At 37.8% G+C, this 27,838-nt stretch overlaps 1 protein-coding gene across 2 annotated transcripts; it reads right to left on the bottom strand.

Moving 5' to 3' along the window:
- Nucleotides 1-219: 219 nt before the first annotated feature.
- kctd3 (potassium channel tetramerization domain containing 3) lies at nt 220-27,491 on the bottom strand. Of its 2 annotated transcripts, none has more exons than XM_015346409.2 (18): nt 27,137-27,491; nt 23,642-23,695; nt 23,152-23,197; nt 21,998-22,071; nt 20,794-20,852; nt 19,787-19,867; nt 18,957-19,109; nt 18,253-18,343; nt 17,484-17,674; nt 11,775-11,890; nt 11,384-11,471; nt 9,821-9,937; nt 9,183-9,353; nt 6,870-7,025; nt 6,238-6,334; nt 4,774-5,018; nt 4,033-4,171; nt 220-3,457 (listed from the first exon to the last, which is right to left on the bottom strand). In XM_015346409.2, the coding sequence occupies exons 1-18, from the start codon at nt 27,205-27,207 to the stop codon at nt 2,878-2,880; spliced, it is 2,529 nt and encodes an 842-aa protein (XP_015201895.1). In that variant the 5' UTR covers nt 27,208-27,491; the 3' UTR covers nt 220-2,877. The 2 variants fall into 2 exon arrangements, with proteins under 2 accessions (XP_015201895.1, XP_006625769.1); XM_006625706.3 differs by having other exon boundaries at nt 1,564-3,457; nt 4,819-5,018; nt 27,137-27,490.
- Nucleotides 27,492-27,838: the final 347 nt, after the last annotated feature.

Raw genomic sequence — 27,838 nt, 5'->3', positions numbered from 1 at the left:
TCTTTCTTATATTCTTGATCCCACTATCCACAGATCTTGACATCTGACCAAAAACTGCAAACTACATGAGAAATCGACAGTGGCAAAGGTTGTACAATCATAGCAGGGCAATCAAGTAGGAGATCTACAGTATATATACAGTATATATGTGTAGAGGAAATTAGACATTATTAAGGGACAGGAGCTTGACAAGAAATGTGGAAACTAGGCTCTTTGGGATTAATTCATAAATTTAATTTATTAACTTTAATGACAAGATCCAAAACAGCTCTATTTATAGCCAACACTGTTATCTTTATTATTACTGCATCTGGAGCCTGCATATATAAAATCAGTAAATTTGGAAGAACTACTTTGTTACAGTCAAAATCATACTGACAATGTCTGGTTGTCTGGTCACATACTGTATAATTACATAACAGCACAAAACAGGGATTTTTTCCACAGCCATCACAAAACGATGCAGAAAAACATTACCCTTCCTAAAACACTGTTAATATTTTTTTAGTAAGATAATGCAAGTCCAACATGAGCATTTTATGCATTGTAAAAAAAGCAACTTGTACAAATGTTTATAAGCAGTGCATTGTATATGATTGTTACTGTCTCCTGGACTTCACTTGTAAACATAGCACAGTGCAAAATGGTAGATATTGTCAGAAGAAAGCTTCAGACAATCCAGTACCTCCTACAGACATCACACTGTTCCGACAACAGTCAGCAAAGCTTCAGCCAACAACAGTCAACAAAGTTCAACTTTACATAAAAAAATCTTCATGTAACAGGGGACTTGCTTTTAACCCAAGAAGCACTTTTGTCTAGTTCTTTGCTAGATAATATATTTCTTCATCAAAATAATTTCTGGTAAAACCATATACTGGAACCTAGAACTCCACACAGAAGAAACGCTTATGAATATACAATACAGTGTTATATTTCCAACTTTAGTTTCAATAGATATCTGAAAGGCATCTACAACCATCTTTGTAAAATTGGTTAATTTGACAATACATTAAAAACCAGAATATGTAGTTCAGCTATCCTTAGCAGTTCAATCACCCACCTTAATGTAACCTAGTGAAACCAACCTTGCACAAATCTCACCTCAAAGCTGTCAGCGCATTGTTAGTTCACGGGGTAGGTGATACTGTATGTCAAATAAAAACACAAGTTACAGAATGTATTACCACAAGATTAGGCAGGATATCTTCAAGAATATAAATAACTTGCTTTGGTTTAATTAATTTTTAATGTCCGATTCAAAAGGCACAACTAGATAAGTACAAGAAAAGATACACAGAAACATAAACTCCATCCCTTCCAATCTTGTGCTTAGTCATGTTGTCTAGCTTTAGCTAGCTGTGTTAGCACCAAAGAATGAGATGCTGAAAGTACATTTTCCCAATTTGAACCCTTGGTTCAATGACGAGATGTGCTTTAATAAAATAATTTTGATATTTTTAGGCTATCCTGTCAGTAACAAGGTCCATGGCTACAGCAAACAACCCACTGTACCCCTTGGGGTGAAAAAAATGAAAGAATCAAAACTAGGCTCTTAGAGAATAATTCATAAAGTTAATTTATTAAACTTAATAAAAAGACCTATAAACATTTTCAGCCATAGTGAACATTTTTTATCTTTTTACTTCTGCAAACGGAGTCTCATAAAAGCTGTTGTCTAGCTTTGGCTAGTCTAATTAGCACCCAAGAATGAGATGTTGACAGTAAGCATTCCCAATTAGAATCCTTAGCTGAGGTACAATGAGGTGTGCTTTATATTGTGCTGTTATGTTTTTTAGGTTTCACACTTCCAGTGAGTAACAAAGTCTATGGGTACAACAGATGACCCTTTGCAGCCTTTTGTTCCTTAACTGTTGTATAGCATCATCCTTCAATGTCCCTTTTCTTCAATGCTAAAAGATATGGGTTGTAATATTTAGTGTCATTTTAAAGCTTTTAGTGATTATGAACAAGGTGTTCACATATAAGAAATTACAACTCAAGAGTTAGAAACAGACTTTACATCATGCATAAACCTTGGCAGAGAGATTGAATTTAAGTCATTCTGCACATACAGAGTCTAGACGTACTGTAAGTACTCAGACACCCAAGTTTGCAATGAATACGTTTTATGTGGGAATTAATCAAGGACAGCTCATACATGCTCAGTGGGGATTATTTACAGCAGCTGGTCGGGTCTTGACAAAAAAAAATATGATTCCCTCATTTCTTTCTGTCCTTGCACTGCATGAGTAAGCTAAGTTTGGGCATGACTACAAATTTGGATATATGGCCTTCAGAACACACATGCAGATTTTTTGCTGAATCCTTACCATCAGCGATGACCATCAAGGTGGCATAAATTCTCATTTCCCATGAGCAGGGATATCACGGCTGTGTCATGGCCTGGTGCATCTTCACACATGACTCCCACTCACCATGAATTCATGATCCCAGAGAAAACTCCCTAGAGTTCCTAACAGTTTTTTTTTCATTTGGGTGTCTCCATATGTGTAATTGATACATACAAACAGTATGTAAGTATATATGTATAATATACTCTTTAGCTACTGAAAGGACAATAAAACTAGCTCTTCAAAGCACAGTTCTCATTCTTCAACCGTGGATTAATATAATACATATATAATAAAATTCTTCTGCCCAAGCCGCTTTCCTGGAACATGTAAGAACTGTTTTTATGAAAGCAGCATTCGATTTTTATTTATTATATCTTTTGAAAGGTTATAAGGTTGAAAGTATAATGCTATTGACCAAATTTTGGTCAAATGCCGATGCACTCTTAGGTCAGCAAAGTAACACGATTAGCCCATGGGCACATATGCAGTTCCAGGTGCTCTTTGTTACCAGTTTCCAGTCCTATAAACTGTATTCCTGACAGGAGGAGTCGTTCTTCTTGTGACGAGGAGAGGTGGCCATCCTGGTGGGGGAGGGGGAGGCAGTGCCGGGGGATTCGCTCCCTCCCTCTGCTCCCGGAGGCGGAGACGCTAGCTGTGGCACAGGAGGTGCTCTCTTCCTGCCCAGGAAGCTTCCTTCAAATGCGCTCTTCTTCTTGACTTCCGGCCTTGCCTCTCCCACCTCCTCCTCCGTCCCCTTTTTCTTGGAGTCCCCGGGGCTGTCTGGTACCGCCTTGGGAGGCTCTGGCTGGCTTTCTGCAGCTCTGCCGGCCCAGAGCTCCACGACGGAGCTCCTCTTGTCCGCGGAGTTGCTCTCAGCTAGAGGGCGGCTGGCTTCCGCTGCGGGCACCAGAGACAGGCTGCCGTGCTCATAGCTGCCCCTCTCCAGCAGGCTTTTGCCCAAACTAAACATCTGAAAGTCTCTGTAACTGTGAAAGCTCTCTGTTCGCCTGGCTCTTGCCAGCAGTGGGCTCTCTCTGTAAGGCCGAACTGCCCCGTAGGTGGCTGTCTCGGGAATGGTGTCATGAGGGTGCAGCTGTAGGCTGTGAAAGAACACGACATAAGACGACATAAGATAATCTGGTGATAAAACCTAACCTCTTACCAAACCTGACTGGTCTGATGGTCAGATTCAAGAAGCTATAGGCACCCATGCAACTTTTAATCCAGCAGCCATATCACCCTACAACAGGCAACCCACTGAAGCTAAGCAGGTGTGAGCCTGGTCAGTACCTTGATGAGAGACCTCCTGGGAAAAACTAATGTTGCTGCTGGAAGAGGTGTTAGAGGAGCAAGTAGGGGGCCCTCACCCTGCAGCCTGTGTGGGTCCTAATGCCCCAGTATAGTGACGGGGCATAATTTCAAAGCTGCTTGTTGAAACTAAATTTGACATATTAGTTACTATGACATTGTTATTATATATCTGTTTTTATGTAACAATGATGAACCCTTATAATAACTATACGCATTGCAGCATTATTAATCCTGAAAGGCATCCCTTTTAAGACACATGATTGGGAAAGTATTTTGCAAACAATACAGAGAAAATTCATATAAAGAGTTAGGAGCTTCCAGGGGAAACTTGGGTTTCAGAGTGTGAGAGTTCAGTCAGTCTCACCTAGAACTGGATTCTCGGAGGCGGCTGTGCTGCACCACAGACGTAGCAGGGCTGATGTTGGGGGTGGCACAGCGAGAGGCACTCAGGTCACACTGATCCAGAAGCTTCAGCAACTCCTCCTCTGTCGGTCCACCCACATCTACCAGAGAACAAAAACTTCTCAGCAAAAAACTGAGCAAACACCCTAGGTGACATTTAAACCATCAATCAATCAAGACTTCACATTATTTTAAGGAGTGCAACCTATAATTAGGCTAATGCAAGAAATGATAAAATGCAGGAATGCCCTTTAGTCCTGTTGGTCTTCCTGATCAATTCCAAGAATTTAAGATTCTGCCGTAGTTAAGTTTCCAGATGACACAAAAATATGTGGAGTGGCAAACAGGGTAACCAGGCAAGTAGCAAAGCACTTACTAAAAACATGAACAAAATTCAAGAAATCTGGAGTTGTGGCCACGGTCAATTCTTTTTGAAAGCAAAACTCTTGCTCTTCTGTGTTTGCTGGAACTCAGCTCCAAATTACGTTAGGGAACTGCTAAAGCTGTAAGTGAACACCTGTTTCTGAATCAATGTCTAAATGAGTTGACTTGTACCAGTATTTGTCAAAGTGTTAATGCTAATGTCTAATCCCATTAGAACGATTCAGACCTGAAAGCCGTTAAAAAAACAAGGTCTAATTCAGCCAGTACTTCATTGACAAAGTGTAATAAGCTTAATTAAGAATTCAATGGAAACACAAACCAGAAGAAACCCTTGAGAAAGGAAGCTGCCCCTCGGCTTCCTTACCAGCTTCTTTTTTGGCCTTGTCTTCAGCCTTGTTCACCATATCCATGGCAGTTGTCAGGTCCCACATCTGGATGCTGCCGTTTCCATGGCCAGTAAAAAGGTACCGGCGCGGCCGGGAACCCATCCTGCTAGAACCCTCACATTCGCGCACTGTGAAGCACGAGATCGTGGTGCCATCCACCGCCTGGATTTCACAGATTCTACAGCAGAAGACATCACAAAAATGACCTCCTGGCACTACAGGACTGCGAAGCAAATGACATTCATCCTGATCCCAATGAGGCTGTTCCTATTAATACATTCTAAAATATTTTTTCTTCTATGTTTTGTTTTAAAACTTGGACCTTTATATTATCTTTTCTAAGTATCATATTTTTTACTATCATTACATTACCATATTACTTTTTTTACCATTATTCTTTATCGCTGCTCTTTCATATTCCTCTAGGATTAGTATTTCATTATTAAGTTATACTTTATTTGCTTTAATATTATTACATATTGAATATATATTGTGCATCTTGACAAATCTGTGTGGGGTTTTTGAATACTCATTGTCAGCTTTATTGCATCTTTGGAATTTCTTGGTTTCAGCTTGATGATACCCTCATATTCCATAGTGTATACATCACAGCTTGTGAAACAAAATACATATTTCTAATTTTACATCTTGGCTATTTTGAGCTCTTACTGGTGAATGTGAGTCATGTAATGAAACACATTGCTTGGATCTCTTGAATTCCTTAAGCACACACATACCAGGAATTCAGCCGCAACACAAGTTGGGCCCAATAGACCAGAGGTTAGAGAGTAAAATGTATGCTGCGTCATTAACTGACAGTGACAAAGATGAAAATACTCATTGAAGAGGGAGCTGACAATTGGCTGACCACTGCCTATGTTTGGTGAGTTCAAAATAATCCAGTTTCTTCAATTTGCTTTATTATAGCACATCCTTTAATCTAACATCCCAGTCATACCCTATGACACAGGCATGCTTAGGTCACAATTGTGTGAAAAAGGAAGTAAATATCCTGGAATAATCCTGACTACAGCCAGCAATATAGCCCAGGCATGAATCAGCGATGTCTCTACCATAAGGTGCTCTGAGTAAGCACATGATTTAGCAACTCAGAGCCAACTCACATATGGCAATTTGTCATAAAACATATTGCCATTCCAAATGGTCCATTTCATTTTTATTTCTTAAAGTGATTATTCAGTGTAGACTCAGGCATAAAACCACAGTTAGAAAACAGTATGAATTATTGAAAATTAACAAGTTTAGGCAACCAAACCTGCCATTATGCTTTTCTTCAGTGTAGATGTTGCTTTGAAATGCACACAACATTAAAGCAAAAATCAGATTAAGTCTGATCTAAACAAAAAAAATTGAATGATGTGGATAATATACTGTACCTTTTCCCTGTTGAAGAAAGGCGAACAAAGAGCTTATTGGTTATTGGGATGACTTTCTGGATAAAAACCTGCTGGTCATCCCTCTCACCGAAGGGGCCTACAGAAACAGTATTTTTATTTTAAAATAATTGCGTTTTGGTCAAAGAATAAATTAAATGAGATGCAGGGAAAATTCATTAGAATGTGTATTTCCAAAAGTAAATGTGTATATATATAAAGAGATGGAGAAAAAATGAGGTAAAGGAATTTGAGCAAGAAAGTCTAATGAAAACTACTGGTAGCTATAAATAAAAAAGAGTGGAGAGAAGATAAGATAAGATCACTTTATTAGCCCTAAACAATTTCTAGCATTGGGAATTCATCTTTTCGCATACCCCAGCTTGCTCTCCATGAGACACGGACACACAGACAGGGAGAGAAGCCTGAGGTCAGAGCGCAGGGTCAGCCATTGTACAGCACCCCTGGAGCAGTTGGGGTTAAGGGCCTTGCTCAGGGGCCCAATGGAGTAGGATTCCTCTGCCGGCTGTGGGATTTGAACCGGCAACCTCCCAGCCACAGGCGCAGATCCTCAGCCACAGTGCCACTGCTCCTCCCCTAGAACAGCTTAGCTTGTATGAATTCTCTTTTCTCACCAATGTCGTTGCCAGATGAGTAGCTGCCATGACTGTCGGTTTCTTCCAGGGACAGGATCTTGAAGGAAGCGAGGGGAGTGGAGCCCGGCTGGGTGGAAATCATTCCTCGGAATCGAGTCACCGTCCACGTTCGCACATGATTGTTGTCAGCACAGACTGAAGAAGAGAAAAACAATCCCTCTATTGAGCCTTAAAGCCTTCCTATTCAAAATATGGCAGTTTTCCCTAATGTACTAAAATAAAATAAAACTTCTGGTAGACAATTTAACACCACATGACTGAACACTCATGAACATTCACTTGATTCGAATGGGGAAAATGCTACAGAAGCAGACAAGATAGTCCAGTATGATCTAGAGTCCAAGGAGGTTAATAAATTGCACATAGCCCCAGACTTTGATTACCATGATTACAGTATCTAGTGTGTGCATAATGACATCCCGAAATATCCCTACTTTATAAATAGCTTGACTCAGCACCTTCAACAGCTGCTAATACACCACAGATAAAGTGAAAAGGCACAGAATTTAATTGCCACCTTAAAGATTAAATTTAGGTAAGCCTGACTGAGAAACCTGCAACTTGATTAACACTGCTCCTTTGATTTTCTAGTGACTATGACTATTTAATTATAGTGGAACCCAAATGATTAAAAATATAAGAAACTTTCTTATACATAATCCTTCATCATACTGAGGCATCAAAAGAATAAATCAAACTAATGTAAAAGAATGTAAATACCTTAAAACCCAACATTCATAAATTATTTTAAAAATACCTTTTTATTATAACCTTTGATTAAATCAAAATTTATGACTAGGATATTTAAGATCTTGGCTTTGGTGCAGGATGGCATTTTGATGCCATGATGATGTAGTAGTAATAATTTACTGTCCCTTCAGTCTTTGCTGCATATATAATACAGTATATATCTTTGCTCCATCTATCAGGTAGTTATTAGTGCAGTTTTAGTTATTGACTATTTTTCATTTGAAGTGTCACCTGTATCCAGAGCAGCAACAGCATTACATAAAAAGGAACATTACGGTTATAGGGAAGTTACCAAGTGCAATGGTTGGCAAGATATAGAATAAATCTAATGAAATAAGTTGCACAGTGAAGAAAAATTACAGTGCAACACAAAACATGCAGTGCCATACCAATCAATTATATTAACAATATAATGTGTAGGGCTTCTGGTTTTCAGTGTTTATTTTCTAATAAACCACCTCCCTTTCCATTGTAATTTCTGCTTTCTAAGCATTTTATGTTTTTTGTCTTAGAACTTTATCAGAACATTATAAATTGCTGTCTGCATTTTACTTTTTGAAACATTAAAATCTTGCAAGTACATGTATATTTCATGCTGAAATATTTGTAACCATACAACTGACAAAACAAATTAGGAGTGCAAAGAAATACTGCAGGCTAAATTAGGTTATTACAAAAGTGAAATGGAAGACATTTAGAACTAGTCATCAGTGTTGCCAGGCAGATGTGTTCCAATTACAAACGAAGGGGAAACAGTAGTCCTAGCAAGACTGGAAATTAACAGGACTCAGTCTTGTTTTAGAATTATTGAGTTTTTGTGTTAATTATTAAACTGAATTGGCTCTCAGTCATTTTAAAAAAGCATAATATAAAAATAAGTACCAAAATTCAGAAGCCCTAAATACGTGTCACCAGTGAGCATCGAGCAGAAGTTTGTCCAAATGGGACTGAGACAGACAGACGGCTCAGTGCTAGAGCAAACAGTTTGTAAGCTGCAAAGCAGCCAGATATCTCAGAACAGCTCTGATGAGACTATAGGAGCAGAGCAAGGAAGCAAGGAAGGAGAATGAAGAAGGCAGAAGCAGAGGACTAGCAGAGATAGGTGAGCACCTCTAAAAACGTCAGGAGAAGCAACAAAGGAGGATCACATACAGAGCACAAACAGTTATTGGAACAAGGGAATTACCAGTGAAAAGGAAACATGGAGTTTTAAAAGCTTTAAAGCTTGGAAATAATTGAATCACTGAAATGTCATTGAATATTTGCATGTGACATTTGTGTGAAATTTTCTACTATTTAAAAAAACATCCTATAGTACCCTTTTGTTGCCCAACAAATGGGCTAAAAACTAGAGCCTTTTATTACATGTCCGTGCAAACTTTGCGCTACAGGTTAATTTCACTGCATTGTAATGTATCATGTCTGCAGACTGTGGAGGGTACAGAAATGTTTGGAGCTTTTTAAGGAGAAAAAGTATTTTTGGTTGATAAGGCCCATCTGCAGAAGCTGTGCAGCCAGTATTACCTACAAACGGACAGTTACCTGAGACCAGGTGTTTCTCGGAGAGCATTATCTTGGTGACGGGGCTTCGGTGGACTGTGAAGGTCTGGAAGAGCTGAGGGCCAGAGCCAACGGTCTCGGGGTGCTGCACGATCACCCGCACTGCCCCCGAGCTGGTTCCATAGGCAATCTCAATCCAGTTCCCACTCACACCTAAAAACACAGCATCTCTCAGTGACAGGTCATCTACAGTTCTAGAATTTGCTAGCTATGTAAAGAACAGGAAGGGGGACAAACGAATCTGCAAAAGCCAAATTGACAAATAGGTCTGTGGGCAGGACAAAAGACATAATAAACAGGCTGTGAAGGAGGATTCACCTATGGAAATTAAATACTTTTTCATGCTTAAAAGCCTAAGAAGACCAGGGAAAACACAACTAGAGAGAGGCTTTGAAACTTGCTGCTTTGAAACTTTGCAGAACTTACGACTGGTCTTTTGCCATTTCACAAAACCTCATGACTCTTTCAGGCATACAAAACCTATTCCTATTTGCAAAGGAATGTTCCCTGTGTGAGGTGACAGCAACAGTCCTTATATTTACTAGGAATCATGAATTCACAAACAGAAAATAATTATTTCTCCTTCTCTGGTGTTTGGGACAATATTCACGTGAACTTACTTGTTTTAGGTGTGAGATAAACACTCAAGGCAGTGATGGCATCATTTGATGGATCATGATAAAGCTCTGTCACCAGAAGATCATTGTCTTTCATTCGTAAAGGAAATTTCTGCATGTCTGTTATGGGACAAATGCATAGAAATTAATAGACAATGGGAAATTTATTTTTCTGCATTAGTCATGCTCTACTAAGATCGCCAGCAGCCATGTCACCCTGCAACTTACAATTGGCAACCCACTGAAGCTAAGCAGGTGTGAGCCTGGTCAGTACCTGGATGGGAGACCTCCTGGGAAAAACTAAGGTTGCTGCTGGAAGCGGTGTTAGTGGGGCCAGCAGGGGGTCATATAAAAATCCCCACTGCTGGGGGGATGCTCACCCTGCAGTCTATGTGGGTCCTAATGCCTCAGTATAGTGACGGGGACACTATACTGTAAACAAGTGCCGTCTTTCGGATGAGACGCAAAACCGAGGTCCTGACTCTCTGTGGTCATTAAAAATCCCAGGGTGTTTCTCGAAAAGAGTAGGGGTGTAACCCGGCTTCCTGGCCAAATTTCCCATCCCTCCTAATAATCTCCCTCTATGAATTGGCTACATTACTTTGTTCTCCTCCCCCCACCCCTCCAACAGTAGGCGGAGCGACGTATTCTCGGTCGCATTTAATGGCAACGTCAGCTCAAAGATTTGGTTCAAACCACCAAATGGAGACAGGCGTGCTGACAAGCGGACCCTGCTGATGCAGGCTGATTATTAATGCTAGGATGAGAGAGTCATGCTCTAATAAGATAAATGTCTGAGAGCACAAAGTTTCATATAAATTACATTTCTGACAGCTGTCTTGTTCATAAACATTACTTGATTAAACAGTAATTCATCTTGACATGATCATGTCAAAATTGACAAGTATGTATTTTTTAGTTTTTCTCATTTAGAATCACTGATTATGTTGTTATATGCACTCTGTTTTAAATCGCCAGTTGTTTTTTTACCATCTTGGCTCACAGTTATGCAATCACACAGAGGAATGAACGAGGAATAGCAGGCTCACCCCTCCGACAAACTCTTTTTTGTTAACATGTTAATGGAAACAGTTCTATATTGGAGGTTAAGCACCAACTGGAAGAGAGACGCTTCCCACACTGACCCAAGAAGCTGCAGTAATTGCAGTTTAGCTAAAATCCAAGACATCGACTAATTCCACCCTCAGTCAATTGGGGATCTCCACTCGGGAAATCACAGTCACAGTCAGCTAGTGACATGATCCAGACTCAAGCCAATGACGTCAGGACCATAAAGAGCTCAACCTGTGCTCGGCTGAATGCCTTTCATGGTTAGCGTAGCATCTTTTCTAACATTATGGCTAAAAATGGTTTAATTCAGACAACAGAAATGACTGTGATGCCAATCAAAAATGTACACAAATTCTAGCACCCTAGTGTGGAGTATCTTTGCTCATGGGATTGCTGGACAATGACTCAGAAAAAAATCAGAAATTATATTTTATTTCTGTAAATATTAGCATCTTCACCTGACATAGTACATTTTTTAAAGAGAAGCGGGTTTACCTATGTAGTAGATGGATCCATTGTTACAGCCCAAAAGTAGGAAGGAGCCCGCAGTGTCATAACTTGTAATAGGTACTACATCCTGAACCTAAGACAAAGAAGAAAAGCAGTTTCCATACAAATGCTTTTACCCTCTCACACGGCAAAATTGGATTTGAGTAAGTTATGCTATCTGGGAAGAATTTGTTTAATCCTAGGCAGAGAAGACTCTGATGAGACAGTTTGTGACTTGACTACTGCAAGATTAATAATGAAATGAAAGCTGAGGAAAAAGAAAACAAAGCAACTGCATTTAAAAGTAAAAACCAGGACTAACTTTTATTACACAACAGTCTCATAGAAAAATACAATATAATAAAAAAACACATATTTTACTTTCAACAGAATTTACCTGCCAGTGCTGGGTGACAGCATTCCACACTCCCACTTTTCCTGTGTGACTTGTAGCCACTAGCTGATTTCCAATGAAGAACAGGGAATCCACTGGCACTCCCAGGCTGAACACACCTGCACACCATATAAAGCACTAGTTACATCCTTTTATAAAATTCTAACCTGGGATTATTCCAAATTTAAACACTGTTAAGATCAGATAATACAACCTTCAACACAAACTGTGTCTTATTCTGGTTTTCATTTTAACCAAGCTCTCACACACTTGATTGAACTTGTTATTGAAGCTATTAGTGTAGACTGATAAAATCTTTAGCCATTGATAGATAACACCAATAAAGACAGAAAGTATTGCTCTATGAAAAGTAAGCTGAAAATGATGAAAGACACCATTAAGGACTTCAGAGCTGACAAAAGACTTTCTTCAGATACAGGTCAGTATGGTCCTGGCATGCTTGTGTTAAATTGTGTCCAAGTTTTTGCTATATGGCTTTTAGACATGCTGTTTTATTGTGTTGTGAAGGAGTGGTCTTCAAGTAAAGCATTCCTGAATTTGGTTTTGTTGCAATTCCTTGTTACATTTTTCCTCACAAGACTACAGCTTCAACAGGACATATTGGGGAGTGCCTCCTTTACAGGGTCATTTCATTGGCTGGCTCTGTAAAAAGTTAGAATGTATCCCATGCACTCCATCTTTAGAAACAATCAGAATATTAAAAAAAATATATGATCTCTTCTGCTGTAATCAAGACCTGGTTTCCCCATTGACTACCACACGGAGAGGGCACACAGGTCTTTATCAACAAACAACAGTGACTGCTCCAGCCAAATCTCAGGGAAGCAGTCTCATGCTGACAGATCCCATTTTCTCAGATACTCAGATGGTCAGGTTATAAGCGAATAGTTACTAATAAAAACAGAACCAGGGCTGATTACTCGGGAGAGAGGCACGGGTTCGGCAGGAAATCAACCTAGACAGCTGTGCCAGTCGCAAGAAATTTGAAATGTCACTCCCGCTCAGGCTAGTGGGCCTTGAAGACTATCGGGGGGGGAGGGAGAGTGGATGAAGACTGACAGGCCCTTGTCTTAGGGGGCCCTCCATGAGAAATAATGCTTATAGCAGCAGAGCGGGAGTGCTGTTGCTGGTAAGTAATATTGAAAGGAGGCCAGCCGCCAGGAGAGCTCCATCACTGGAGATGCCAGCTCATGTAATTTTGTTCCAGTTCTGCTGTCAAGTTTTGAAGACTGCTCAAACAAGGTGAATAGCAGTTTTTTTGGTTGGTTGATTTGCTTATTTGTTCTTTATTTGGAGTGCTGGGAGTCTTGCTGTCACCGAGCATATTATATAAAGGTATATAAGTACAAGACCTACTGTCAATCCTACTAGAGTATGAAGGCACGCAAACACACATACCAACACACCAGGATTAGATCTAGGGTCTCACAGCATCCATGAAACAGACACAGATATATTATCAAATCATATTTTTAAAAGTTGGCATGGTGGTGAGGTGGTCAATACTGCCCCGCAGTGCTTGGTCCTGGGTTCAGTTCCAGACCTGGCTTACTATCTGTGTGGAGTCTGTATGCTCTCCCCATGTTCGTGTGGGTTTCATCTGGGTGTTCTGGTTTTCTCCCACAGTCCAAAGACATATTGGTAGGTTAACTGGCTTCTGTTAAAATTGGCCCTATTGTGTGTACATTTGTGTCTGTGTGCATCCTGCCTTGCCCCCACTGCTTGCTGGGATGTGCTCCCTGAGATCCTGTATTGGATAAAGAAAATGGATGGATATATGGACATTTAAAAAAAAACAAATGCAGTTTTGTGCTACAATAAATCATTCTGAATTGTAATGGAGAGAAAGAAAAACTTTTAAAATGTCTCACAAAATACTGCCATGAGTAAGTGTACAAAAGTAACGCACTCCAGTTCTCATTATTTTTTTGTGGTTTTAGAGTGAGAATTGTAGCTCCCCCCAGTACTGATTACACAAAGACTGATTTGTGAAAGCACAAATCTTCCCACACACATAGTTTTCACTGTAATGAGAGCAAACCCTGAAATGAAAGGAAGCCTTTCGTTATATTGTTGGATCATTCAAAAATAAACTAAGGCAACAGAAAAAAAACACCCAGGTACTATACATGAACAAATGTTTCATAAATACAGCACTTCTGCATATGTATCATATACTGCATATCTTAGTACAGCTATTCAGCTCAACACCATAAGCTAGTGTATTTAACCAGTTTTTAGGGTGATTTTTTTTTTGCAAATCATTTTCATTTATGTAGCTGAGTGATAAGGGTGATTAGGTAGAGCCTTGTCTAATGTGGGATTCATGTTCCTCCACAGTGCCATGTCTCCACTGGAAAAACTCAACAGGTTATGCAACAAGAAAACGTAAAGGCGGGTGTGTAAAGTAGACTATTACTAGCTATAAACATATATTATTTCACCCAAACGAAAGGACCAACCAATATTAAAATTAAAATAGAATAAACATATACACTAAAAACAAACATGATGTTAGTGAACGAAAATCTTCCTCCATGCAACAAAAACTATGTAAAATTTTTACTTTTTCTGCTACTCTCACAATGTTATAAGTTTTTTCCTCTAAACTATCACTTCCAGGTGCCTTCTGTTTTGATGCGAAACGGCTTTGTAAGGGTATTAACCAAAGTTCAAGTACAAAACAATAAAAAAATTACAACTTCACTGAACTGTTCACACAAACCTAAAGAGGTGCTATGGGAGTGTTTGATATACATCTTCATATACTGCTTCTGGTGGATCATCCAGGACTTTGTACAGTATACTTATATGAGTTGTTCTCATTCAAATATATGTTCATGTTAAATTTTTTTGTATAATCAAATCCACCTTGGACAAACCTGCGCTGGACAAGGGTGTACTGATTAATTCCATTTATAAACAGGTAACCTAATCCTTCTGTTTTTTCCATCAATTTTGCAGGTTTGCTCACATGTCATCTTTCTTTTGCTGTTGTCTACTTGAAAATTGCACTGGCATAGGAGTGCTAAATGTCAATGACAATCAGCAGAATGATACTCAGGGGTAGATCTGCATGTGTGCAGTCCAGAATGTCTTTTACAACATTTTTTTTCATCAATTTTTTGAAACCACTAAGTTTTCATTCCCAGACCATAAATGTACATGCCTCAAGCATAAGTCTCTCTCTGTGTTAGTTTTTATTAAAATTGCTTTTACAGACTATTAGAAATGAAGTATGTGACATGGAAAAAAACAATGCAAAAGTATAGTAACACCAAAAAGCATTTGTAGCAATGCTTTCAACATCAATAAAATCCACTACAAAGAATATATTACTTGACTGCACACCAGCCAATGTTTTGTGATTAAAAGCTAATTAAGCCTAGACTTCCAGTAGAGGCGGAAGCAGGAAATCTATATAGATATTAGTGATTGTCCCTTTAATTTAATCTTGCTTAAAACCTGTTGTGCCATTAATGACACTCATCAGATCACACCAGATAACAAAGAAAAGGGGATTAAGACTCTCCCAGAAACTATCATTATATGAGTAGGAACAAAACATGTAATGTAAGGCTTCTCATTTTTTTTACTGAGATAGCGATGAACCAAAACCTAACACCTTTAAGGATGTTGTGAATAACTGCAAATAAACACAAGAATATTGTTACTATATAACACATGCTCAGATGACACATTGCAGATGAGTACACTACAGTTTTGAAATCTTATTTGGGTTTTGCTACTCATATCATTGTCACTCATGGAAAAATATTTCCTTTCAGTGCCCCCGGTTAAGTGGCAAAGTTTTAAAAAGTAATTCTGAATTAAGCTGTGCACATACTTACTGATGAGAGTATATTTAAATCACCAATATAATATAATGGAATTGAAAAATAATTTCTTATTCACAAACCAATCATTCGATAAACGGGTTTGTTCAGAACGTTCAGAATGTTTGGAAATCCAATACTTCAAAACGCAAATTCAGCTGCACACTTTCAAATCATAAATCATGCCTAGCCAATAACGAATTTCTAGTTTGGGTGATTATTTTCTCCATAAACACCCAAGAGGATAAGATGGTCTCAATGTTTCTAAAATACCCATAAACTATCCAACTATTTCTCTGACTGCCACCATCCAAAGCTTTGAAAACCTTTATCTGATCCACAAGTGTAATTATCATTAGCATATTCATACCTGCAGAGACATGTTTTAACATATTCATAGCTTAGTAAATCAGATGTACTCAAGAGTATATCTTAGTACTAAATCTTACTAACTACTAATAAAACAGAGATAAGTAAATCTGTCCTTCGGATGAGACGTAAAACCGAGGTCCTGACTCTCTGTGGTCATTAAAAATCCCAGGGCATTTCTCGAAAAGAGTAGGGGTGTAACCCCAGCATACTGGCCAAATTTCCCGTTGGCCCTTACCAATCATGGCCTCCTAATAATCCCCCTCTATGAATTGGCTACATTACTCTGCTCTCCTCCCCACTGATATCTGATGTGTGGTGAGCGTTCTGGCGCACTATGGCTGCCGTCACATCATCCAGGTGGATGCTGCACATTTGGTGTTGGTGGAGGGGAGTCCCCATTACCTGTAAAGCGCTTTGAGTGGAGTGTCCAGAAAAGCGCTATATAAGTGTAAGCAATTATTATTATTATTATTATTATTATTATTATTATTATTATTAGTTATACCAACGAGGTAAAAGTAGCAGGTACTGCTCAAAAGAAATGAGTAATTAAGAGTAAATACAGAATATTATCTAGTGCAAAGAGGGGGGTGTCTTCTATTTTGTTTTTCTGCATTAAGTGAAAAACCTAAGTCAACATAAATTATAATGTTCCTTAATAAAGTTAAATTAATATTCATAATTAGTTAAATATGAATGATAATTCAGCACATCTACTGCCTGCACTTACACAGGTCTTGTACTGGTTTGGATTCGTTGTCCGGCAACTAATCACACTACATTCGAATTTTTACACAAAATATATTATTCTGTCACATACTTCTTATAGTTTGAGTTATATCTATTAAACACATTATATATGCATATTTGCATTATATGAGTGTAAAAACTCTGTCCTCTCTTTTTACATTATATTTCATGTACTGTTTCTGAAACACAGAATTTGTCTGAAACACACACTTTGTACATGCAGGTTTACCTTTCAAAAGCAGGAATTTCATTTCAGATAAAGAGAAATGCCCAATTTTAACAAAACTATTTTAATTCTATCCTGAAGGGTTATAGTTTTGCACACAAAAAGTATGGTTTTCAAGAAAATACTGCAGTGAGTAAAACATGTCTGTAACTACAGAATATCCATTTACTAAATTAACACTGAAATGGGTTGATTTTCCTGCAGTCTCTTTTTAAAGAAATATTTCTGATGCAGTGCTGTGTGAAGATAATACATTTTCACGCAAAAAAAACCCAGCAGGTATTCATAACAGAATAATGTTCTACTGTTTCATTCTGCTATTTGTGTGTGGGCCTAAAATGGACCACAGACTACAAAACTGCCGGCTTGTCTATGTCACTGTATGCGAAAAGGCAAATTCCTAATAAATGGAATTGTATATGGCCAATAAAGTGATCTTAAAAGTAACGCCTGTCACTCTGAGCAGACACAACTGGAAAGTGATCCCCTCCCCAGAGCCACTCTTGCCTATTTCACTGCCGCTGCCTCCATCTTGAATGCTCCACAAGATGATGCTGCTCTCCGATGCGGCCGCCACCATCTTGTCCTTGTCCCCGTGTGGTCCCCCTACCACTTTGGCATTGAGAGCCACACGCTCGATGGCCCAGTCCAGGTAAGGGCTGGAGAATATCTGCTGCCAGCCTGACGACTCTTTGATCCTACGGTGGTGGGAGAAAGAGAACTTGCAATTATTCCTTTAAGCCCCTTCAAAAGGGAAAAAAGGTTTGAAAATAACTAATACATAGAATTCTAAATAAAAGTGCATCTTTTTAAAATAGATATTTTTGAAATTAGTATTTTTTCTGAACCCTTTATTTTCACTTTACTGGTGGAGCTGAAATAAACACATTGTATATTCTTATGGATTTATCTAGCATTCTGTAGCGTAAAGCAAACAAATTTAATGGAGATATTTTTGATCAAATAATTCCATCCATCTGCTGGAAAACACAAAGTGGAGTATTAATTATTGTTTTACAAAAAGCTAATGGCTGAAATATTTTTCTTCTTTCTGATGTCATACAGAACTGGTTTTCCACTCAGAAAAACACTAAAAAGTTCTAGGACGAGAATAAAAATACCCACGCAATGCATCACTTCGGAGAAATATCCAGCAGCAAAATACTTAAGTGTTAAACAAAATCATTTGTTGAAGGCCATCTTAAACAGGAAGTCAATACAAAATATGTACTGTATATGACATAATGGTTTGGAACTTATATCTAAGGTTAAATACCTGTAACAGATGACAAAGTGCGCATATGCAGCTACAATCCAGTTATGATGACCTGCTACGATTAGCACCTTCCTTGGATCTACAGGGGACCCTAGACAAGAAAAATTCCATTTTATAAGATCCTTTACATAGCTCCCCTCTTAAAATGGTAAAGGTTTAGGAATTACACAATCTGCATAATAAATAACAGCCAGCTGCACTTTTTGAAACTTTGTACTTGCATTTGTCCAGTATTTGTTGAGTCCTCAATAGCACCTTTGTCTTATTCTACGTTGTTTTTTGCGACTTTGTCTAATTGTTGCATTTGCAACCACTTATACTGTTGTAGAATTTCATCTACAGTATGCATAAGCAGGGAGACAAATGCTGATTGTGTTGTATTTTTACCAAAAATGTATCATTTAAGGTGTGCAAAGCATTGCATTGTCTCATATGTGCCAATCCGTACACAAAACCAAGAGCTTAATTCAAATTATATGCTGATTCTAAACACCCATTTTTAGGAACAACAGAGACGGATTGGCCACACTGAGATAATAAAAACCCTCTGATGATGTTTAAATGCACAGTATTACAGGAAAATGCACGTTTGTGCATGTGTGTGTATGCTCTGGACAATGGTCTTTTTCATTAAACAAATTAAACAGAATTTCAAATCTGAGCTGAGCTGCGCTCTGACTTTTTGTGGCCGTATTGGATCTTACCCAGTCGCTGAGGCCCCTCAGTGCTGGGGGGTCCTGGGATGGAGGGCTGTGGGCTGCTCCGTGGAAGACCCACTTCAAGCACACTGGGCCCTGCTCTCTCCTCCTGAAGATTGGGTGCTGCGTTGGCCATTTTCTCTTTGCGGCAGGGAATGGCTGATAGCATAGCAGAAAAAAAACTCAGAAAACACATACCTATATTTCCAAACATTAGCAAGAACACTTTCTTTGTTAAAATTCCCTAGCAGTAAAATTTCTTCCAGTAACGATGCAATTCACACATTAATGTAAAAAATGTCTCCTTTATCATCAAATATTTTAAAAAAATGTGTTTGCACTCATATAAGATCAGTTAGGGGACAGCTTATGAGTGTCATTAATTAATCATTAAAGAGCCAGTGTTGAGTTCAGCTTTTACATCACAGGTACTCTATGCCATGGTCCCAGGCCAATAAAATTGACACATAGTGAATATGTCACTGCCTTGTGTTTTAGCATTGAATCAAATAGGCTAGACAATGGAAACATAAAAAAAAAACATTAATTGCATGTCAGGTTCCACATGGGACTTTGTATGTTGCATCATTTGTGCAAAATACTATAAGTTTCAGTTCTGAAAGATTTCAAATGCGTTTGTCTTAAGATTTACTATCAAGCTCCTCCCTTTTAAAACAATAAGTAAAAATAGAAGACATCAATCATGACCTGGCCAGGACTACAGCTGAGTGCCAGAGGGGTGTTTTTGGCATGATACTGGGACAAGAGTTCTCTAGCAGTAATGCAACTGTGGAGTTGCTAAAAGTTTAAGTATCTGCATAAAAACAATAACCTACCAGGAGGTGGGAGGTAGCCATGGAAAAGGACACTTCCACAAGAGGATCGCTCCAGCTCCTCACAGAGATGTAACCTTCGGACTGACATAAGAGTAAGATAAACTGACGCTTTTTAATTAAACAGATCCTCACCCATGCTTCTCACTAGCTACAATTCTGCAGTTTCCTTGAAAATGTGGAATTAACAATTAAGCTTACTGCTTCAAGCAAGCTATGTACTGCATAGAATAAAGACCTGTGAATGCTACTTCTAACACACCCAACATTGTGAGCACCACAGTTCTTTAAAGGAGCAACTTAGCTCACACTGATAATTCTGCTGGTTCACAAGTGCAAAGCACATGACATACTGAGCCAGGAAACTCAGGCCAACTCACTGCATGCTGTGTACTGCCTGAGGTATTCTGGTCACAGCTGGGTAATGACAAAGCCCAGAAGCGAAACGTTGTGGTGTCTAAGACACTGTTCTTTTCTGAGAGGAAATGATTTATTATTTGAGCAGTAGCTTGGAGTAGTGGTAATGAATGCTCCCAATAGGTGGGTCATGTGTTCAAATCTCAGTAGGGATGCTGCTGTTGTATGCCCGAGCAAGGTACTTTGCTCAAACTGCTCCTGTAAATGCAGTGTTGTAAAAATGGCATCATTCAGTTAATTACTGATTTGTTCTCAAATTACTGATTTTATTAGAGGATTAAAAAATGAACTGCACAACCAAGCTCAATACTACTCTGTGGCCACCCTGGACCAGGAGTGAAGATCAGTAATCAGTTATAGTACCAATTACATTAAAAGCAAGTACTCTAGAAATGTTTAAATGAAGTGCACTCATTGATATAAGATTATTTTAAACAGCTTAACTTCTTTTTGGTTGGAGGTTGCCATAATTGATTTTGTGGTTTTCCACTTTAGGATCTTTAATGCATTAATTTATGTTTTAGATACCAAAACAGACCAAAAAACATTTTATAGACATGATTATAGATTAATAAACTTAATCAAACACGTACCTAATGGTGTTATACCATAAAATTCAGCTTCATGTCGGAGAACATTTATGTTTACCCCCCTGTCAAAAAAGCAAATAGTACAAGTGTTTTAAGTACTAAAAGTCCTGTCAAATTCCAAAAACACCTAAAATTAAGTCTGTATGAAAAGAACAGTTACTAGTTACACTCGTTTTTGAATCCAGTGAACATGGCTATTCTGTAAATTGCATACTAGAACTGCAACCTATTATTTTTAAAAGGTTGAGTCTAAACCAATAAAAACAACATATTCACAAACAGACTATCATCTGAGCAGACACGAAAACTAGATAAGCAATGAGAAGAAAACTTTACTTATGCACAACTATTTCTTAAGTAGTATAATTTCCATTTTCATAATAGAGAACTTGGTAGCTTCATTTACAAGAAGAGAACATCATCAATCAATACCCTCTTTTTTCAAGAAAAAAAATAACCTGCAGATTAAAAGAACCAAAAAATATTACATTAATTTTCTAAGAAACCGATATATAAAGCTTCAATAGCATTCATATGACTTTCAAATCATAATGACTGATTTCTGGATTCTACATCTTTCCATTATTCAATAGGTGAAGTAATTTCTGACTCTATCTGATCTGCTGTACAGCTCCTGGAATATACTGACTGCTTAAGGTCACCAAGAATGGTGTTGCCCCTCCTACATTTGTAGTGATATAGGATCCTTTGGGTTGAAAAGCACTACACAAATCTAAACTATATTTGATAAATACTGTTAATTATCTATCATGGCTGCTAGTATTTTCGTCACATAGAGCTTTGTTAGAGAATTGCATCTCTGTAGCAGTTGAAAGACACATCATACAGACAGCAGCCTTCAAGACAAAAACCTGCCACAAACTGCACCTGCACACATTCTTACATCTTGAAAATGAGTGAAGTGGATTTGCAAGTTTTAAAAAAAATTATCAGCATGCGAACAATGGTAAACACTACAGGCATGAAACTTCAGCAGCTGTATAATAATGTCAATCCTCTATTTTTTTCTGAATTTACTTCTCGCTTCTCAAGGTTTGCCTTCTTAAATTTTCCAGAATGCCCTACTTTCCAGTTTAAAGCAAGTAGCCATTTCCAATTTCACATTAAAACAAAAAACTTGAGAAATACTCGTTGAAAATATCAAAGATTTTTCAACAGAAGTAAAAAAGATGTTTTTAATGCTTACCGTAGATCTAGCTCTTTGGTTCGAAGAAAATTTAGAATTGGTGCAAAAGCTGTTGGGTCCCTATCAATAAATATCTGCAAAGAAAAAAAAGATTTAAAAGCATTACGGAGAGTTTTGTATTGATCACTGTATTCATCACTGTTAACTATGGAAAACCCATTCCCCAATGATTTTCAAAGGACTCCATAGCTGACGAAGGAGCCTGCCATAAGATCAAGAAAACTTTATGAACATCTCAAAATGGTTATAGTAAATATTAAATATCTTTCATGGTTGATATTTGTCTTGTGCTTTCAAAGCCCAGATACAACCTTACCTAAGGTAAAGATCTTTTCACCTTCAAAAAATACTTTGTCAACAGAACAACAAAAACCAACTACAAACCAACACTTGTTTCACTATTGCTATATGCAGACAGATATAACATATCTGTATATTGCTGTTCTATTTTTGTTCAATTTATCAGAATGTTGCTTACAAAACTTTCTTTTAGCTTATCAATATAATTTAAATTAACTTAAAACCAATGAATTAGTACTTTAACTATCATATAAGGGAGAGTTACTTATGTCTTTTAACTAAACATACTAAATAATGTAGTATATCATGCAACAATATAGGGGTGGACTAGGTCATATGTGGCTATGGTTATATTACGGTAATCCTGGTAGTTCTTTGCACCAAACCCTGATGAATATAAAGACCCAAACCGTACTAAGTGGAAATGACTAATGGCCACATACTGCATCTTAAAGTACCTTGTGCTACTCAATCCATCTGTTTGTATTTTTATTTCTATGGAGTCAATTTAATCCATGAACATCATTTAATTGTTGAAAAGTTAGACATAGAAAGCCCAGCCATCCATGAATCATCCAAGCAAAACTATTTATTCTGGTGCACAACTGTGTACGCACAGCTTATACTGTCGTAAACATACAATCAAGTTGCGTGGTCCTGCCAATGTCCAAGCATGTTAATGTGTCCTAAATTAAGACGCAGTACATATTCCTGAGATGGGCTTAACCAAAAACATGGAATATGTAAATCAAGGACTACCTGTACCTGCTTAGTAAAATACTGTTATTAATAATATTAAGCATTAAAGGAGACCTTATCTGTAATACAGGAGTCTAAGCAGGAAATGTACTCACAGCTCCAGTTTCATCCCGTAGTGTTGAGATCCTTCCACTGAGCAAGCTATACAGAAAAACTGCATTAAAGCCACAACACATTCTTTTCAGACAAACAACTGTTGATTATGTTGTTAGTAATCGAACTGTTTTACTCCACTAAACAGGTGTAGTCATACAGAAAGAATTTGAATTTCACAATCTAAATACTTTTCTTCCGTATCTTCTGAAAATGTGATCATGCAGAATGTCTTTGAAAACACACAATTGAATTACAACTGATAACATACGTAGATATATAAATAAAAAACAACAAGATTTGGTTTTCAGAAATCATGGGAAAAGAAGGGGAAAGAATCCCTTCAAAAACACAACTCTAATGGTTCAGTTTTACTAGATTCCCTGTTGTTTTTGAATACTACTGCTTCAGTCAATGTTTCCTCCCTCATTATTCCTTATTATTTTGAACAAAATGAATAAAGGGGTTCATTAAGTGTAGAAAAAAGTTTACCTTGAGAAAAAGGAGTCTGGAATCCACATTAGAGTTTGTCTTGAGGTGCAGAACCTGAAAGTTGTAAAGATACAACAAAATAAAGAAAATGTAATAGTAAGAGAAATGTAAGTGTAACAATCTCAGGCCATTGCAGGATGATTTTTATTAATCTGTCCTCCATAGACTGAAAATAAGTGGGTAACTTTATTTTAAGCTTAAAAGAAACAGAAGATTATATATTTAAAAGCTGAGATTCTGGCAACATCACAACAGGCATTACTCGATATGGCATTTTATGGAACATAAAGAATGTAGGACTGTGTACAATGAACTATTTATACATTTTGAAATACATATTTACCTCACACTTTTCTTTGTGAAACTGGAATGGAATGGGCAGTATTTTTTGTTTTATATTCATCTACTTTGGAAATGCCTCCTAGTCAAGAACTCACCTACGTGCTAAAACCCCTGCACTTTATTGGGGAGAATGAGGACCTATGCAGATACTCCTCCTGCTCACCAGCCTATCAAAGTCATCTGTCATTTCACATGCTGTGAGCTCCATGGTGCCTTAGTGCGAAATCTCCTATAAATGGCAGTGATGCATCCCTCACACATATCACTGGCACACAGCATTTCAAAGAGATTGCTGGCACACATCAGGTCATGGATACCCTGGCTTGCTGGCACTTGCTCAACTATGCCCTGCGACAAAAAGCATGTTCCGCACTCTTTCTGTTACAGATTTGCCCAGGGCATATCCAGCAGCTATCTACACATCTGTAATAGACTGCTTTTGGGGGCATGTGACTAATGGGCTTGTGTGACTGTGCCGCTGAGCTCTCAACTGCTCCTCCTCAATCACAACTCCCAACCATCAATCGTCAAGCATATTATCTTTTGTTTAGATGGTATATATCTATATCTACCATGAAATCTATTTGACAGGGTGGATATTAAAATGCCCTTAAACCACACTTGGTTGTATTAATTTGAAGTACGTTTTCTTAAGGAAAGAAGTAAGGTTAGATTCCATTTCACAAATGCAAAAATGGACAGAATGGTCAGATGCTTTATCTCATCTTTACAACCTGTTTGATAAGCCCTGTTTTCCTATTTTATGTCTGCGCTACCTTCATTTCACGTGTAGCTAAAAATATAACCTCATTATATATAACCAAAATTGACATTTCTATTCACTTCTGAGAAAAAAAAACAAATGGAAATGACAAAAAAAAGATCTCTGTGCTCACAATGGAACCTGAGTGAATGCGCCTACTGTCAAAATTGAGCAAACAGGCACATGCTAAATAATGTTTTGACTACAAAGGCACATGGATTTCATTCCCACATTTATTCATTTCTAATGTCAGATGGTGTCAAGAAGATTTACATAGGTTTAGGAATTAAAATGCTTTCAGGTAAATAACTAACCGAACACTTAGGTCAATTGATAACCACAAAAACTGCTTACTACATTTCTTTAGGAATAAATACTGCTGTCCAAGAAATTCCATTTTTAAGGCTTGTCTTAGAGCTAAACCTTTGGTTTCCTAAAACACTCTAGTGCAAAACTAATGAGTCAAAGCAGTTTTGAAAGGTGTGTATTTTACAAGTTGGATTTATACTGTATTAGCAAAATGGCTGGAACTCGGAATTAACATAAGAAAAAATGCACTACAGCAAACAATAAATCATACAGCATCCTTAATAATATTCTTTAAAACTACTGCATGCATTCTATAAACTCTTTAAAATGTAACTAAATTACTATTAATGGGTAACTTAAGCATCTGTTGTAATTAAGAGAACAAAACTAAATAAAGTAGCCTGGGCATCTCATGATCAAAACTCAGTGCAGAAAATGAAACAAAGCTCTAGATTTCAACAATTACTGGAGGCAGTTGTCTTGCCTACCATCACTGTCTAGCTTCTAATTTACATCCCTTTTCTTCAAAAATGTTGTTTATTGAAAGACAACACTTGCACCATGAAAGATGCACTTCACATCAGTTGAAGCCGACATATTACTGATGACATCCAAAACAAAACAACAGACATTGACAGATCAACATTGCCAACATCAGGAACAGTGATGAATTCTGGGATTCATTTTATGGAAAACATGCGACAGAGAAGGCAAGAGATACAAAGCAAAAGCTATCAATTTGCAAACAACTAAAAGAATTCCTTAAACCAGGTGCATGTGTTGTCCATTTTGCGAGATTTGTTCTTCAGGATACTGCACAGTTTTCATTGGAAGAATGATCAATTATCTTTACATACGTTTGTCTGCTACTAGAACAATGGCAATCTTCTGAACAGGTCCTTCACTGCGATTTCTGATTGAACACAACATGACAGTGTGACATTTCACCTCTTTCAAAAGCTGCTCTCTAGTTATCTGAGCAAAATGAGGCAACAACTGCTCAGGTATATTTGAAAATATAGAAAAAGAACACATAGAAAAATTAATAACAAATACATCTTTATAATTTCTCTATTCTTGACACTACTGAATATTGCATCTTGTTTATTTCTTATGTTCTCATCAGTCTTTTTAAAGTTGTTTAACTCGCCTGTCTGTACAACCACTGGAATGTTGGTGTAAGTGTAATGTTGGTGTAAGTTTGGAATTCAAATCAGTATCTTAAAGCACTCACAAACATTAATTTAATAATCCCTTTGATGGTTTGTACTTTGATAGTGTGATTTCAAAATACTTTCAAAATAATAATTCTAAAAATACCCTGGCATATTTGCAAAATGATTAAATGGGAAAAGTAAAACGGTCATATGTATTTTAACTACGTATTTTTAATGTTTATAAAATTACTAATATTCGCTATTTTGTGTTGTTAATTGACAAATCTCTTCTAAATGAAATTTCAAAAATGGGTATCTCACCTACAATACTCAGTCTAAATTCATAGTTGGCATAGTGACGCACTGTGATACATACTAACAAATGATCGTAAAAGGAGAAGAATTACCATTTTTGTATTAGTATTATTATTAGAATGTTAATTGATCCGTTCGTAATAATACGACAACTTGTGAAAATGTATTGTGTGGCGCGAACATTTTAATAACATTCATGAGTTTGTGAGAGAACAGAACATTCAAGTAGGAATTCATATAAACACACCTGGAGCGCAACTCGAGCAAATATTTAAGGGACTGTGTCGATTGTAGGAGCACACATATTTAGATTTTCCTCTGCATCGAAGCTAAAAAATAAATTAGTAGCTACACGTCCTAAATAATCTGTTTCGAGGAAAAACATTTTCCATAATTTATATCGTTCAAAAAAGGAACAATTATACCCGTGACTGCATGTGTTTCGGAAAAGGCAGAGGCTACAATAATATCAGACCAAGACATCCCCACATCAAGGCCTATGGTGCTGAACTCGTATTTGCATCCCGATTCCTTGCTTTATTTTAGTCTTGTTCACTGCTCCCCTCAAAAATATACCGTGTAAAATTCAGATTTTTATCAGCATCTTACCGTGTGCCACCGACGTTCAGTTGGATTATTTCCCCAAATCCCGAGGCAAGATTGTTGCTGTTCCCGGCCATCTTTCCCCCACCCCAGCTATACCACCGTCAGGATTAGTTTTTTCTTCTTTTTAGAAAGGATGAGCAAACAGGGAACAACTATTCACCCACCCCCCCCAAACAGCGGTTTTCAAAACCAAACGAAGGGGAAGGATGTGGTTAGAATATAACTCGACTTTAAAATCTCATAGTGATGTATTGTACAGGTTATGTGTATGTGTTGGGGGATACATAGGGGTCTCATTAGGGAAGACGCCATTCGTACTGTCGTAAAGCAGCCACTAGGTTGCACATTACTTCATTCCTTCCCTGTTTTACACCGAGGGCTAGTCTTCCCGTCTGGAGGCAGCGGCGTCTTGACGTCACCTTCTTGAAGTCGGTCTTTGAAGTCCAAGACCATTTTTCCTAGACTGATTCTCTTACTGTTCAGTCACTGATCCTGAGACTTTTATTCCCATTTTCTAAAGGTCAGGATGTTTAGCACAGTCATTTCTATCATTTTTCTTGCACAACACGGCAGAGAACAGCCGGATTGTAGACCTAGATTAGAATCAAAATACAAGTTTTAACATGAACTCCCAGCAACCCCCAATTGTTATACTTGGATAATCATTACTAGAATACAGATTGTTTTAAAAATATTTTTTTTATT

The sequence above is a fragment of the Lepisosteus oculatus genome, chromosome 2 (assembly GCF_040954835.1).
Source record: "Lepisosteus oculatus isolate fLepOcu1 chromosome 2, fLepOcu1.hap2, whole genome shotgun sequence".
Classification (NCBI taxonomy): domain Eukaryota; kingdom Metazoa; phylum Chordata; class Actinopteri; order Semionotiformes; family Lepisosteidae; genus Lepisosteus; species Lepisosteus oculatus.
Note: the sequence above shows the minus strand (reverse complement) of the source record. Positions and strands in the feature narration are given on the sequence as shown.